Source organism: Herpailurus yagouaroundi, unplaced genomic scaffold (genome assembly GCF_014898765.1).
Source record: "Herpailurus yagouaroundi ecotype Mexico unplaced genomic scaffold, PumYag 194, whole genome shotgun sequence".
In the NCBI taxonomy this organism is placed as follows: Eukaryota; Metazoa; Chordata; class Mammalia; order Carnivora; family Felidae; genus Herpailurus; species Herpailurus yagouaroundi.
In genome coordinates this window covers 1,088,114-1,103,793 of record NW_024412425.1, presented here as the reverse complement: position 1 = coordinate 1,103,793, position 15,680 = coordinate 1,088,114, and the positions used below count along the sequence as shown (strand labels likewise).

General features: G+C 55.6%; 2 protein-coding genes across 2 annotated transcripts; one reads left to right on the top strand and one right to left on the bottom strand.

The window, feature by feature from the left end:
- Nucleotides 1-772: 772 nt before the first annotated feature.
- Nucleotides 773-3,952, top strand: NCCRP1 (NCCRP1, F-box associated domain containing). The gene is made up of 6 exons (XM_040445917.1): nucleotides 773-1,102; nucleotides 1,655-1,717; nucleotides 1,802-1,853; nucleotides 2,431-2,526; nucleotides 3,118-3,256; nucleotides 3,389-3,952. Exons 1-6 carry the CDS (start codon nucleotides 844-846, stop codon nucleotides 3,527-3,529), a joined length of 750 nt encoding a protein of 249 aa, XP_040301851.1. The 5' UTR covers nucleotides 773-843; the 3' UTR covers nucleotides 3,530-3,952.
- An 833-nt stretch (nucleotides 3,953-4,785) lies between these two features.
- On the bottom strand, nucleotides 4,786-6,166 carry SYCN (syncollin). Its single transcript, XM_040445908.1, has 2 exons — nucleotides 5,752-6,166; nucleotides 4,786-4,950 (listed from the first exon to the last, which is right to left on the bottom strand). The coding sequence occupies exons 1-2, from the start codon at nucleotides 6,144-6,146 to the stop codon at nucleotides 4,941-4,943; spliced, it is 405 nt and encodes a 134-aa protein (XP_040301842.1). The 5' UTR covers nucleotides 6,147-6,166; the 3' UTR covers nucleotides 4,786-4,940.
- Nucleotides 6,167-15,680: the final 9,514 nt, after the last annotated feature.

Sequence of the window (15,680 nt, the reverse complement as noted above, 5' to 3'; positions counted from 1 at the left end):
CCCCCCCCCCCCGCCCATTTTCTCTCTCTCTCTCTCTCTCTCTGTCCCTCTCTCAAGTTTATTTATGTTGAGAGAGAGAAAGAGAAAGAGAGAGAGTGCGTGCAGGGCAGATAGGGAGAAAGGGAGAATCCCAAGCAGACTCCGCACCATCAGCACAGAGCCCTAAGCGGGGCTCGAACTCACAAACTGTGAGATCATGACCTGAGCTGAAATCAAGGCGCTTACCTGACTCAGCCACCCGGGTGCCCCTGTGTCTCTCTCTGCCCTCCACCTTGGTTTCCAGAACAGGAAATGTCAGGGTCCCAAGGGTGTGGCCCAGGTGAGGGGGGAGGAGGAACCAACAGAGGTAGGACCTCCCCCCACCTCCTACCCTCTGGATGAGAACGGGGTGGGGGCAGGAGGGGGTCTGCCTCAATTGACCTCTGAACCCTGCCATGCCAGGTCTTGATGAGGGCGGGGAGCCCTGGTATTAGCTCTTTTGTCACACGCTTCTCCCAGGGCCAATGCCTGGGCCCTCGGCCGGCCCCGGGGAAACTGAGGCAGGAGGCTTGGGAAACTGAAGCGGGGCTGGGCGCCGGGACTCCTGGGTCCCGGCGGAGGAGAAGACCCGGACTCCTGGGTCTGAAGGGGCAGGGGACTGGGGCCCCGGACTCCTAAGTCTGAGGGCGGAGGGCCTGGGACCGAGGGAGGGCCTTCCCCCAACACACCCGTCTCTTAAATGCCCGCCGAGCGCCCCGCCCCTCCCGCCCCCAGTTAACCCCGAGCCCCGCGGCCGAGCCCGGCACAGTCGCCCGGAGCCCACAGACCGAGCAGGTGCACGACCCACACGCGCTCGGCAGCGGGATGGACACCGACCAGCCCGAGAGCCCTCGGGAGCCGCCGTCCCCGCCCCCGCCGCCGTCGCCGCCGTCCCCCGCGCCCCCCGAGTCCCCCGGGTCCCCCCGGCCCGAGCAGCCGTCGGAGGCCTACGCCCGGCAGCTGCTGCTGGAGGAGTGGGGGCCGCCCGGCGGGAGCCTGGAGCTGCCCCCCCGCCTCACCTGGAAGCTGCTGTTCCTGCGGCGGCCGCTCTACCGCAACCTGCTGCGCTCGCCCAACCCCGAAGGTGCGGGACCCGCAGGGCACCCGGCCCCGAGGCCCCGCCTCTCCCGCCGCGCGCGGCACCCTCGCAGCCCTCCGTCTCTCCTTCTCTGCCCTTCTCGCTTTCTCTGCATCCTTCCCCGGCTCTCCCGTCATTGTGCCCCTCTCCGTCTCCTGGCGCCTCTCTCCGTCCCGCCTTGCACGGCCCTCTGTCTCTGTCTGTATCATTTGCCCCCTTGTGTCTCCTTGTCTTACCCCGTATCTCTACCTCTCTCTCCCTGCCTCCCTCCGCCTGTATTTCTGTCTCTTTCTCTACGTGCCTCTCTCTCTCGGTCCCTCTGTCTGTCACACCAGGACGCCCTCCTCCTTCCACCCTCCCTCTTCACCGCACCGTCGCTTTTCCCCCCCGGACATTCTCAGGGCTCTGGCAAGGCTCTGACTCACACGTCGCTGCCAGGCAGGTCCGGTCTGGCACAGATTCCTGCCCTTCCAGCGGAGCCCTCGGGGGGGGGGGGGGGGGGGAGCGCTGGAGGCAATTTCAGCCTGCCTGAGGCTCCACTCACCTTGTGCATTTCAGGCATCAACATTTATGAGCCGGCACCCCCTACGGGTCCCACCCAGCAGCCCCTGGAGACTCTGGGTGAGTGCTGGTGGCGGCGCCCGAGGGGAGGGGACAGTCCTGGAGAATGTGCTTGTTCTAACGCTTTGCTCCTCCACCTGCCAGGCAACTTCCACGGCTGGTACATTAGGACCGAGAAGCTCCAGCAGAACCTCAGGTGAGCGGCCGGGATGCGTGTGGCCTGCGTTTGGTTCCCTGCCCCAGGGTCTGGCTGCGGGCCCTAGAGACACTGACTTTGCCCCTCTGGGCCTCAGTCTCCTGCTCGGTGCACAGGCTTTGGCATAAAAGAATGCTCGCAAAACACAAGGGAGGGTCTGGCTGGCTAGGTCCCACCCGCAGGTAGTAGATGTTCAATAAATAACAGGTCTTAGTGTTGTTTTCTCCACTTCCCCCCCCCCCCCCCCGGGAGAGGGAGTCACCAGGCCACTATTGATTCTCCATCAAACCGAGCCTCATTTCTGCACATTAGGGGAGACGGTGTAACTCAGGGGCTCAGTCACACGCGCCTGGGTTGGGATCCCTAAGGCCAGTGACTTCCCTTTTTGAGCCTCAGTTTCTCATCTGCATCATGGGGTTCCGAAGGAGTGGCCCTCAGAGGGGAATAGAGGAACCTTCAAGGTGCTGACTGAGTGCTCGGCGCCCCTATGTGGGTGCCCTTGATGTCTCTGCGAGGGCGCTAGGACCCCAGCACGTCCCAGGCCTCACCGCCCCCCCCCCACTGCCCTGTCCCGCAGCTGGACCGTGAAGCAGCAGTGTGTGGATCTTATGGCCGAGGGCCTCTGGGAGGAGCTCCTCGACGATGAGCAGCCAGACATCACAGTCATGGACTGGTACGTGCCCCTGCCCGGCCAGTCTGTCCCCGCCAGCTCATGGGATGGGCTCCTGGATGTGGAAACCTCACCTTTCCTCCCCTTTGATCTGAGCTCATCACCAAGACCTGCTCACCTGCTGCAGGACCCAGCCCCGCCCACTGCACTAGCCCCTTCGCCCTGAGACTCCCAGCTTTTGAGATGGGCCAGGCCGGAGGCCGGTCCTTCTTTCTGAGATGCTCGGCACCCCCTGTTCTCGAGATAAAGTCCTTCTTATCCTTTGGGGTTCCGTCGCGCGTGGTTACACAAGAATCCTTTCCTGACTACCCTCAAGCTGGGGCAGACGCATTATGCATTATGTGCCCCCAGACCTCCCCCCTCCCAGCCCCCACCATTCTTGGTTTCACTGGTGACAGGTCTGCCTCCACCATCAGACTGTGACTCCCGCAAGGGCGGGGTGGGGGCCATCTTGCTGTGTGGCCAGCACTGCCCGGCCCCGGGGTGCACAGAGTGGGTGCCAGTGAGCGTGTGCTGAATGGCCATCAGGGCCAGGGGTTGGGGCCGGGACGTCGGGGCCGCAGTGGCAGCTGAAGGCCTGGACCCCACCCCCAGGTACGAGGACAGCCGGCTGGACACGTGTGTCTACGAGCTGCACGTCTGGCTGCTGGCAGCCGACCGCCGCACGGTCATCGCGCAGCACCATGTGGCCCCCCGGGCCTCCGGGAGAGGCCGCCCCGGCTGCTGGATCCAGGTGAGGCTCTGTCCCCGGCTGCCATCCCCAGACACGTGTTCCTGTCACCTCAGAGAGGGCAGAGGGCAGGGTAGGGTAGGGATCGCAGGTCCCTAACGAGGACTTCTCCCCTAACCCTGGGTGCTGCCACAGGTGTCCCACGTGTTCCGCCAGTATGGCCCTGGCGTGCGCTTCGTCCACTTCCTGCACAAGACCAAGAACCGGATGGAGCCTGGGGGGCTGCGGCGGACGAGGGTGACGGACTCCTCCGTGTCCGTGCAGTTCAGGGAGTGACTGGCAGAGTCCGGGCCTGTTCTGACCCCCGGTGTCACTTGTCCACAGCCTTGACACTTTACCCGATCCCTTGGCACCTCCCTGACCCTTGGACTCTGTGGCCTTCTCTTCACTCCTCCCTGGTGCTCACCACCACCTGTTCCCTTAATCCCTTCATGACCCCTCAGCTTCTCCTTGATCGCTGACCACCTCCTGGGCCCCTTATTCCTGCCTGGCCCTCGGCCCCCCGCTTGGCATCTTCCCACACCCTTGGACGTCTGACTCGTCGGCATTGCTGCCGTACTCTCTGAGCTCCGTGAGGGCAGCGGCCACTTCCTCCTGAGCTAGTTGCTCGACAGACAGTAGGGGCTTCGTGCATCCTTGTGGATCGATGAATAAATGCTTGTGCGCGGGGATGCGGAGTCTTTTCCCTGGCGTTTGCTTCTTCACAATGTCACTGAGTTCACACCGTGATTTTCCAGCACCCCACAACCCCTGTGCCCTTGGCACCTCCCTTGACCGCTGATCTCGCCACATGTCCCCAGTTTACAGCCTCTTGGAGCCCCCACCCGCCTCTTCTCTGGCATCTCTTAGTCTCAGACTGTTCCCCTTGTCAGCACACCCCCAAGTTCTCAACCCCTAGAGCCGTCCCCGTATCTTTTCCCACAAGACCCTCATTTCTCCGCCTCAGTCCTCCAGAGCCCCCGAACCCAGCAAGGTATGGTATCTATCCGGGGCCATCGTTCTGGGGACAGTGGCGGGACAGACTGCAAATCTGAACTAAAATTTTTTCCACGTGTTGGAGAAAAAGAGATTGAAAGTCTTTAACCACCCCTAAGCCCGGGGCTCTGGCCAGATCACGCAGGAGACCCCGGTCTTAGCCTGGGCAGGGTCCTTGGAGGCCTCCAGCTGTTCCATGCGTGAATCCTGAGGGAATCTGGAGGTCCCTGGCAGGCCAGAACAGCTGGGGGCGGGGTGGGGTGGGGGGGACATTCAGGGGAGGGCTATCTACCAAAAAGTGTGGGAAGCATTTGAACGTTTAACAGTCAGCCAACGGTACATGTCACACGCGTGTCCTGTGGCTGTGTGCCTTTGTGCACACCTAAATCCATGGCAGAATCTATGAGTATGTCCCCACCTACAGCATTGTCCCAAGTATAGGCTGATGCAGGCCTCACCACCCTGCTCTCTCCCCCGACCCCCCCCCCCCCGCCCCGCCCCGCCCGCCCTTTCCAGTGTGGACTTGGGCCCCAAGCACGAGTAGATGGCAGACAGGGTAACTTCACAAGCACACTCTATATTGCAGGGAAGACAGGGTGGGGAGGGGGCAGGAAGAAAGTTCTCTCCTCCTGGGACTTGGGGGCCTTCAGCATACCCCAGGTGAGGGGCCTCTGCACTCTGTGGGGGTTGGACACGAGGTACCTCTAAGGCATCAGTAACACCTGCAACAGAGTCAAAAATTGTCACCAGCGGGGGATGCCAGGGGCTTAGAGATCCAGGGTGTGGGGGCTTCCGAAAGCCTGAGATGGGGTGGAGGGCTGGGCTCTGAGTTCAGGACCTAGGTGTCCTGGGAGCTCTTGGCGCTCTTGTAGGGGGAGGGACCCAACAGGTGGAGAGAGCTCTGACTCGGTGTAGGGCCCCAGGGTCTGTGAGCTTGCATGCGAGAGGGCAGAGTGGGCTCTGGGGCCTCCAAAGTTGGGTCTGGAGGACTCCAGAACCCTAGCAGGGCCTCCTGGGACTGGTTTCCAGGGCGGAGGCCCATCTAGAGGGTCTAGGTGGATGGGGGGAGCATGAGGGTAGCTGGGGGCTTCCTGGAACTGGGTTTGGGGTCTTGCAGTGGGTCAGTTTAGAGTCTGGGAGTCCCAGAGTTGGGTCTGGGAGCTCCAGGACCCAATGATCTGGGGGTGGGACGACTGGCTTCGGTTCTGGGGGCTCCAGGGTGAGAGGATTGGTGGCTCCCCATCCCCAAGCCAGGCCTAGGACTGCCAGGCTCTGGACGGATCCGCAGGTGGAGGATTCAGGAAGGTGGGAGGCGGGCTGGAGGGTGGGGTCAGCTTCTGAGTCCGGGAATCCCAGAGCTGGGTCCGAAGGGCATGGCCTTGCTGGGGGGAGGGTGCGGGGAGGGGAAGGGGGCCCTCCGGGATTGGTTCTAGGGAGTCCCCACGTGGGTCGGGGGCGCCGGGGGGGGGGGGGCGCGGTGCGCGCTTTGGACGAGGAGGCGGGGCCGGGGCGCGGGCGGGCACCTGCAATAGAGCGACGCGATGGTGTTGGACCAGTCTCCGAAGATGCCCTTGCGGAACTCTTCCAGGCGCGGGTAGGCGCCGGCCGAGAACTTGCGCGTCTTGCCGGCCTTGCCGCGCAGGGACCACACGGTGATCTCGCAGCGCGGGGCCACCACGAGCGAGGAGGCGGCGTTGTTCCAGTCGGCGGGCAGGAAGGGCAGGTCGGTGCCCGGCTCCACCGACAGCTCGGCGCCCCCGCAGCAGTTCTCGTAGTAGGGGTCGCTCTTGTCGTAGAGCTTGGCGCACGTGCGCGTCCCGTCCGGCCTCTTGAGGTCGGCGGGCAGCGGGCAGGCGGCTCGGATGCCGGGGACGGCCACCAGGGCCAGGGCCAGCAGCAGGGCGCACAGCGGGGACATGGCGACACTTCGGGCCGCGTCCTCGAGCTTTTATGCGCCTGACCCGTGGGAAGGGAGAAGCTGCGAGATAAGGACGCCCTCCCTCGCCTCCCCCGCGGGGAGGCCTTCCTAACCGAGGCCGGAAACCCACAGCCGCTGAACACGAGATGGGCAGATTTGTATACAACCTAGTAACTTTCACGTGGCAAACGTTATTTTTAAAAAGTCGATTAACGGGACTTGAGGACGAGTCTCTTGTAACAGGAGGGCAGCATAGCCTTATAGGTATAGGTACGAAGAGCTCTAGAAAACCGACAGGGATTGGAAACCACCACCACCACCACCACCCCCCCCCCCGCCCACTTCCAAATAAAGAGAGATGAACGGAGGGCGGGGTGGGGGTGGGGGGCTGGGTTTTCAGGCTGGGCAAGTCCCCTTATCAGGACACAGGACCTTGGGAAAGGAAAAGCTGGAGGTAAGGAGAGAGAGGCCCTGGAGGGAAGGGAGAGGAGGGGAGGAGAGGAGGAGAAAGATCCCACTCCCCCCAGAACAGGAGAGATTCCCAACCAAGGTTGGAAACCCAGAATCTGTGAATTAGACATATCAGGACAACGCTTGGTTTTTACCACCTCAAGGCAACGTATAAAAAGGTTTGGGGGTGGGGGTGGGGGGTGGGAGATCGCAACGCGTGGGCCAGTGTATCAATGATAGCTATAATATATAAAGAGTGCTTACAAATGGACAAGAAGATATCAAACAACCCCCCTCCCCAAGAAAGGCAAAGCCTTGGAAGGGGAGAAGGGAGGAACAGGAGGCTGCCACAACCTCCTCCCCATTTCCCAGGAGCCAGAAGATTTGCTTCAGAAGACTGGAAATCTTGAATTTATAAGATAAACAGAGGACCTAGTGAGCTGTATAACATGTAAACCTTTTGTATAGCAACAAACACAGCCTAAACGAAAACGTTTTAACCTGGGAAAAAGTAGACAATTCTTGTAACATACAGTAAGCGGTGACCAATCAGCAAGCAGAAATGACACAAGCCGAAGGGAAACTTAAGGAGCAGCAAAGGAAGGGTGGGTAGGCTGGGACCTCACAGGGGGACAGGGAGCTGGGCATCTGGGAGCCTGGCCAAGACCCTTCAGAGACTTTGGAGTTCCTGGCTGCCTGCCAGGCGAGCACAGAGTGAAGAGTGGATGAACCCATCAACAATCAGTGTTTCAAGTCTGTGGCTCTGTGGGTAAGGCCAAGTCTGGCCTTGGTTTCCTCATCTGTAAAATGGGTGATATTCCGGGGCACCTGGGCGGCCGATTGAGTGTCTGACTCTTGATTTCGGCTCAGGTCACGATCTCACAGTTGGTGAGATTGAGCCCCCTGTCGGGCTCTGTGCTGACAGTGTGGAGCCTGCTTGGATTCTCTCTCTCTCTCTCTCTCTCTCTCTCTCTCTCTCTCCCTCTCTCTCCCTCTTTCTCTCAAAATAAATAAACATGAAAAAATTTTTAATGGATGATTGTTATGAAGATTACAAAGGGTGACAGAAAGTACAGAGGGAGGGGGTAAGTGAACGGCCTACGGAGCCAGGCTGCCTGGGGCCAAATCCCAGCTCCTCTTTGAGCGGGGCCCCAGGGGGACAACGATGACATCCACCTCAGGATGCTGGCATAAGGGGTCAGTGAGTTAGTCCCCGTGACAGCACTAACGGTAGGGCCCTTGCCAAGTGTCCTGTGGGCATTTGCCATCACTGTTACTACGTCAGCCCTGAGCACGGTGCCTGGCACACAGTAAGAGCTCAATAAACACAAAGCAGCACAAGGCGACATCAACGACAGTCTGCTCTTCTCCCCGACCAGCTCGCCCTGCCCCCACCCCCGGGGCCCCCAGATGCTGTCTCCCCGTTTTGGCCAGGGTCATGCAGGGGTGAGGAGCCAAAGGCTAGAAACACTTGGAAGTAGGTTCAAAGTTTTGACTCTTGTCACTCTGTTGAGTGACCTTGGGCAAGTGAACTCACCTCTCTGAGCTTTGGTTTCCTCCTACCTTCAATGGGATGATAGAAAAGGACAATAGAAATTTACTATGGGGCGCCCGGGTGGCTCAGTGGGTTGAGAGTTCAGCTCAGGTCATGATCTCGTGATTCATGGGTTCGAGCCCCGCGTCGGACTCGGTGCTGAGAGCTCAGAGCCTGGAGCCTGCTTCGGATTCTGTGTCTCCCCCTCTCTCTCTGCCCCTCCTCCCCTTGTGTGCTCGCACCCTCTCTCTCTCTCTCTCTCTTTCGCTTTCTCTCACTCTCTCAAAAATAAATGTTAAAAAAATGTTTATTTATTTTTGAGAGAAAGAGACAGAGCATGAGTGAGAGAGGGGCAGAGAAAGGGAGACACAGAATGGGAAGCAGGCTCCAGGCTCTGAGCTGTCAGCACAGAGCGGACGTGGGGCTCGAACCCACGAACCGTGAGATCATGACCTGAGCCGAAGTCAGACATTTAACCGGCTGAGCCACCCAGGCACCCCTAAACATTTAAAAAAAGAAAATAACTATATAAAGAAATCTATAACTGACATAATTAAATCTTATTCATAAGCATTAGGAACAATCCACATAATTTTTATTTATACATATAATATAAATACTTAATCTGTAATACTGAACAAAAACATTATCAATATAAATATATAAAGCACAAAGTACAGTGCCCAGCACAGGGAACAAGCTCCAGAGACGGGAGCAGTTATGACTGTCTTATAATGATGATTTTGAGACCCTGGATCCTGGCCTGGCCCTGCCCCAAACCAGAACCTGGATCCTTCTCCCTCCTTTCCTCCTGTGAGCCCATGAAATCTAATCTCCAGCCGCTAACTTCCCAGCCGGCCTCCTTGACCTCGGGGACACAGAGCCCCCACCCTCCCAGCTCTGCATGGGTCCCTGGCCTCAGGGATGCAGACAGGAAAGCATAGTGCTATTGGAGAGGGCCACGAACATCAGACACTGTAGCGACACGGGACAGCAAGGATACCCTGATGGGGAGACGGACCCAGCGACAGGACCCCCGGCTGTGGACCACAGTATACAGCCAGCATCAGAGCGAACCCACGGAGACCCAGCGCGAGGGCACGGCATCCCCAGTCCGGGGACACATACACGGGCAGGGGAGGGGAGGGACGTGCTGTGACACAGTCGACCACTGACAGTCACTGAGACTCACTGGTGAGTTCTAGAGAACAGCACGCACTGAGCGCAGACACATGCTTGGACACAGTGGGGGAGAAACTCTGTCCCCGCCCCCGGACAGAAGCACACCCACCATCAAGAACAAGCCCCCAGCCCTCAACCACTCCCGCTCTACACCCCATGAAATCTCCAAAGCACAAAAGTCCATGCACATCTCTGATGTCCCAGAGTGAGCACCCACAGCCATCTTCACCCAGAAACAACTTCCTTACTGTTTATTAACACAAACTGGGCAAATAGTAGAAAAGTAAACATCTCCTTTTTTCCTTTTTAAAAAAAAAAAAAAAAAATGGAAGAATGCCCTGCCCTTGAGGAACCCATGAGCCCTTGAGAAAGTAGATCAATAACTTGAACACAATGTGAAGAGAGTTAAAACGGGGCATTGCAAAGGACTCTGGGAATACAGTGCAAAGAATAGCCAGTTTCCCCCTTAATGTCCACTGGTATATTTTGATTTGTATCATCAGGAAAAAATCTTTTCAGAGCTCACAACCTGAATGCCACATTTTTTCACAAGCCCCTAAAAAAGGAGATTGGTGTGCACGTGAAATTGCCACTAGTAGAAAAAGGAAGTATTTGTCTCAATCAAGGTGGTGCCTGAACACAGACAATATTGTAGGTGGCACACCCTTGAAATGAAAATGCTGTCTGTTGCGTAAGTACAGGAAAATATTCAGATCGGTACTCAAGTTCACACTGGATCAGGGGAACTCACTACGCTTCTGCAATGATATGTCACTGGTGGGATTATTTCTGTATAATCCTTAAGGGCTAATATGACCACCCCCCTCCCCCCCCCCAAGCAGCCATAATCCTATGGTTTGGAAATAGGGATTCTCAGAAGTGTGGTCCCCGCATCAATGGCATCAGCATCCCCCGGGGACTTGTTAGAAGTCAGTGCAAATTCTCAGCCTCACCCAAGTTGGATGAATCAGAAACTCTAGGGGTGGAGCCCCACAATCTGAGTGTTAAATGCCCTCCTGGTAATTTGATGCCTCCTGGAGTTTGAAAAACGCTGGGTAGGGTTTTGGTCTTCTAAGTCTCCGCAGGTCACTGACTTTATTACATCTAGAATTTTCTGTATTGACACCTCAAGTTTTTCAGCTTCTATAAGACGTATTTCACAGAATTTTCCTGATTAAAAAGAAAAAAACACGTTAGCCATAGAAAAAGGGACAGGTCCTGGGGGTCCCAGGGGGAGCCTCATAAGGCCATGCCTGGAACCTAATGCCTCACATGAACTTGAATCTTCTCCCACACAGACAAAAGGTCAGTCATCATCCAACTTCAGGACGTGGCTGAAGACCGTATTCTCAGATACACCGGCCCCAGGTGAGGCTCCTTGTTTCCAAGCCTCCCTTGGATCCCATGGCCCCCTTGCGGTCTAGGTCAAGGCTACTCAACCTTCACTGCGCCGCAAATCGCTTGGGGAGGGAGGGGGGAGGGTCTTAAGAAAGCGATCCAACAGGTCTGGGTGAAGGATCTAGGCTCTGCATTTCCCGCGAGCTCCCGGGTGCCGCCAGGCTGCTGGGGGCCACTGAAGAAGCGTCTCTCCCCAGCCGAGACAGGTGTAGCGAGAATGCAGCTCCAAATATGGAACCTGTCACCAGGAGGTCGTGGCAAGGATTTGGGAGGTGGGCAAGGCCAAGTGGACGCCCGGGCAGCGGTTAGATAGAAAGAGAAACTCCAACGAAATTTCAGGAGGAAGGCTGTGGAGGAAGCGAAGTCCGAGACTCCTCGGGGCTGGAACAGCTTTGGCTCAAGAGTCCCTGCAGCCGCGGGTGCGGGTGCGGGTGCGGGTGCGGGTGCGGGTGCGGGTGCGGGTGCGGGTGCGGGTGCGGTGCGGGTGCGGGTGAAACCCTGGGCGGAGCCCGAAGCGGGGCGGGGCTTCGGCGGCTTCGGGACGGGTTAGGGGAGGCTGGGAGCCCTCGCGAGGTGGCGCCAGAGCACGGAGATTCACCAGGCAGCCTGGGCGTGCCGGCGTCCAGGTTCAAATCCCGACTCTGCCCTTCACGAGCTCCGTGCACTTGGGCACGTTGAACAACCTCTGTAGACTTCAGCTTCTTCGTGTGTGAAGTGGGGCTAAGACACAAAAGTTAGTTGTAGCTTCTTAGCTTTGAGGCTTGCATGGGACGTTTCCTTTTTATTACTTATATTCATCATTGGTATATTTTTTTGAGAGGGGGAGGGGCAGAGAGAGAGAATTTTCTTTTTTTTTTTTCCAGAGAGAATCTTAATTTTTTTTTTCAACGTTTATTTGTTTTTGGGACAGAGAGAGACAGAGCATGAACGGGGGAGGGGCAGAGAGAGAGGGAGACACAGAATCGGAAACAGGCTCCAGGCTCTGAGCCATCAGCCCAGAGCCTGACGCGGGGCTCGAACTCCCGGACCGCGAGATCGTGACCTGGCTGAAGTCGGACGCTTAGCCGACTGCGCCACCCAGGCACCCCGATTCCAGAGAGAATCTTAAGCAGGCTTCATGCTCAGCACAGAACCCCAGGCGGCGCTGGATTCCACGACCCTGGGTTTATCACCTGAGCCTAAATCAAGTGTTGGTAGCTTAACCGACTGAGCCACCCAGGCATCGCCACCATTACACTTGCATGGGGACTAGGGATTAGAGCATGGACATCTTGGGGGGACAGTTATTCTGCCTATCGCAGATCAGTATTGAGTTTTACTATAAAGGAAGAGTAGTCTCTCTTGTATGAAGAGAGGCAGTCGCCCAAGCTGTCTGGGGCTCCAGTGTCAGGACCCAACCTCCTTCTATACTGTGGCTCCATCGTCAATATGTGGGTTCCTCTTCATGGTCCAAGATGGCTGCTTGTGCTCCATCCTTCACACCCACAATCCCAGACAACAGGTGGACAACGGGAGGGAGGGAGGGAAGAGTGAATGCCTTACCCTTTAGGTCTTTCCCAGAAGTGCCACATGACACTGAACTTAGCTCCAGGGGAGCACATGATGCCACACGAAGATGAGTCTTGGGTTAGCCATTTGCCTGCTGACAGACCAAGTTTCCTGTTCCTAAAGAAAGAACAAACATTGAAGGATTGTCACAAAGCTTGGGGAAGAGGCAGGTCGAGGGATGGCACGAGAGGCGGATAGGGGACAGATATCCAGGAGAAGAGAACAGGGGATCCAGCCTGTCCACAGCCTGGGTGTGGTAGAGAGAAGGCTGACTGCGGTGGGCTGATGAACGGCCTCCAGAAATATTCTGGTACCAATCCCGGAAGCTGTGAATGTGACCTTATTTGGTAAAAGAGACTTCGCAGATGTGAATGCCTTACAGATCTTCAGATGGGGAGTTTGTCCGGGATTATCTGGGTGAACTCCAATCGCAAACACGTGTCTTTGTAAGCGGGCAGTCGAGGGAGACTTGACCACAGAGGAAAAGGTGTGACAGCCGAAGCAGAGATTGGGGCGATGTGCTTCGAGGATGAGGAAGGGGCCCGAAGCCCAGGAATGCAGGCCACCAGCGGAAGTTGAAAAAGACGAGGAAATGAATTCTTCCCCGGATCCCCCGTGAGGAATCAACCCTGCCGACACCTTGATTTTAGTCTTTGAGGTCTCGTCCTTACCTTCTGACTTCTAGAACTATTGGAGAGTGAATGCTGTTGTTGCGGACTACTAAGCTTGTGGCAATTTGTTACACCAGCCATAGGAAATGAATGTGGTGACTCTGCCCTAAAATGTCTCATGTCCCCTAGGAGAGCTAACTGGGGCAGGAGATCCCCTGAGGAATTGGGTGTTGGCTAAAGTCTTCCAGGGAACCACAGTGATTGTGGACCCAGCAGCTCCACTTCTGGGTATTTACCTGAAGAAAACAAAACACAAATTCAAAAAGGTATCTACGCCCCCATGTTCATCGCAGCCCTATCTACGATAGCCAGGTCATGGAAGCACCCTAAGTGACCACCAGTGGAAGGAAGGATAAGGGAAATGTGGTATAGGTACACAATGGGATGTTATTTGGCCATGAAAAAGGGAAATCTTGGGGCGCCTGGGTGGCTCAGTCGGTTAAGCGTCTGACTTCGGCTCAGGTCATGATCTCGCGGTCTGTGGGTTCGAGCCCCGCGTCAGGCTCTGTGCTGACAGCTCAGAGCCTGGAGCCTGTTTCAGATTCTATGTCTCCCTCTTCCTCTGACCCTCCCCTGTTCATGCTCTCTCTCTCTGTCTCAAAAATAAATAAATGTTAAAAAAATTTTTTTTAAAAAGAAAAAGGGAAATCTTGCCGTTTGCGACAACCCAGGTGGACCTTGAGAGCATCATGCTGAGTGAAATAAGTCAGACAGAAAAAGACAAATAGTGTAGGATCTCACTTATGTGTGGCGCATGAAAACAACACACACACACACACACACACACACACACACACACACACACAAAAGCAAAACCGAACTCACAGAAATAGAGAATTGGAGGCTGCCAGAGGCAGGGCAGAGGTAGAATGTGGACAAAAATGGGTGGAAAGGGGCAAAGGCACTGACTCTTCATTATGAAATAAATGTCACGGGATTGTAACCACAGCATGATGGCCACAGTTAATAATGCTGCAGCCCGTATTTGAACATTGCTAAGATAGATCTGAAAAAGTCTCATCACAGGAAAAAACATCATAGTAATGTACAGGGACGGATGTTAACTAGGCTTAGTTGGTGATTATTCATACGTACCGACGTCGAATCATTATGTTGTATGGCTGGAACTAATATAATATTCTATGTCTATTATACCTCAAGTCTTTAAAAAGTGATCATGGGGAGCAAGGGGACTTCCAGAAGGCAAGGGATGAATTCGATTGACTGGTGCCAATACACCCCAAAGTAGGAGTAGTAGTAAATTAAAAAAAAAAAAAATAGTGACAGTAGCAATGATAAAAGTGGTACTAATACATGTTCTCATTTACTCTTCATAGACACTCAGTGGGTTGGTGACGACGAGCCTGTAAGTTAAGACACGCTGCATTTTGCCGCGGGAACAAGCAACCCTCAGGGGCTGACGTCTGCAAAGGTTCTTGCTCACACCACATGCTCATCCAAGTCACTTTGGCGACTTACTCAGACAATACCCCGGATCCTTGCCAGTCTCTGGTCATAGGAGAAAGCAGGTAAAGTGTGCACCGGCTCAGAAACGACATGTCATACCAGTCACATTTAGGGGCTGGGGGTGGGTGGGTAATTGGCTTTACTAATGAGACAAAAAGACAGTGCCCTTGGGGAGATTGCATTCCACGTGGGGAGACTGGCAATAAGCAAAAGAAAATAAATGAAATGATTGAATGCCACATGGTGTACATGCTACAGAGAAAAGCTAATCAAGCAGCAGGCATGGAACAGAGTAGGAACAATTTTGAATGAGTGGTCAGGGAAGCCTCAGGAGGAAGCACTCGAGCAAAGACTTGAGGAGGGGAAGGAGGGAGCTATGGCAATGCTGAGGGAGGGTGGGGGAGCATTCCAGGCAGAGGGAACTGCCAGAGCAAAAGAATATTTAAGAAATGGTAAGGAATTCGTGTGGCCAGAATGGAGAGAGGTGGGAAGAGAGAGGAGGAGATGAGATCAAGGAGGTCAGGGGGGCAGGTCATGTGGGGCCTTATATGAGGACTTTGTCTTTTACTCTGAGCAAAATGGAGCCAGGAGAGAGCAAGGGGGGTCCTGGCCTGACTCAGGTGTTCACAGGGTCCCTTTGGCTGTGTTTGGGAAACAGACTGGGAGCCCAGGGAGGAGGCTGCTGCCATGGTCCAGGGGGACCTTGTCCATGGACAAGACTGGGGGGGGGCAGTGGAGAGAGTGAGAAATCGTCAGATTCAGCATATACTTACAATTAGAGCCAACTGGGTGTACTAACCAGATGTGGGAAATGACAGAAAAGAGAGGAGCCAGGGATGATTCCACGGTCTTTCGCCTGTGGGTCTGGAAAGATGAGCTGCCACTTACTGGGCTGAGAAAGATTATAGAAACAACAGGGTTAACATGAGAAGAGCGGGAGTTACGTTTGGGGCATGATAAGTTTGAGAAGCCCATTGGACATCTAAATGAAGTTGTTCGGTAGTCACTTTGATGTATAAGCTTGGAGTTCAGGGGTGAGGTCTGAAGATCAAAATTTGGGAGTGGTATCAGTCACTTTGTGCTGTGTAATAAATAATCACAAATATCTCAAAACCACAATAACCACTTACCGAGCCCAGCATCTGCAGATCAGCCGGGGGTGGCTCTGATAATCTCTGGCAGATTCCGGCCAGGTTCAGATGGGTGGCTCTGCTTCAAGCTGTGGGTCTGGCTGGTTCAGATCTGAGGCCAGCCTGAAGGACAGCAGCAAGCCAGGGGAGCTCT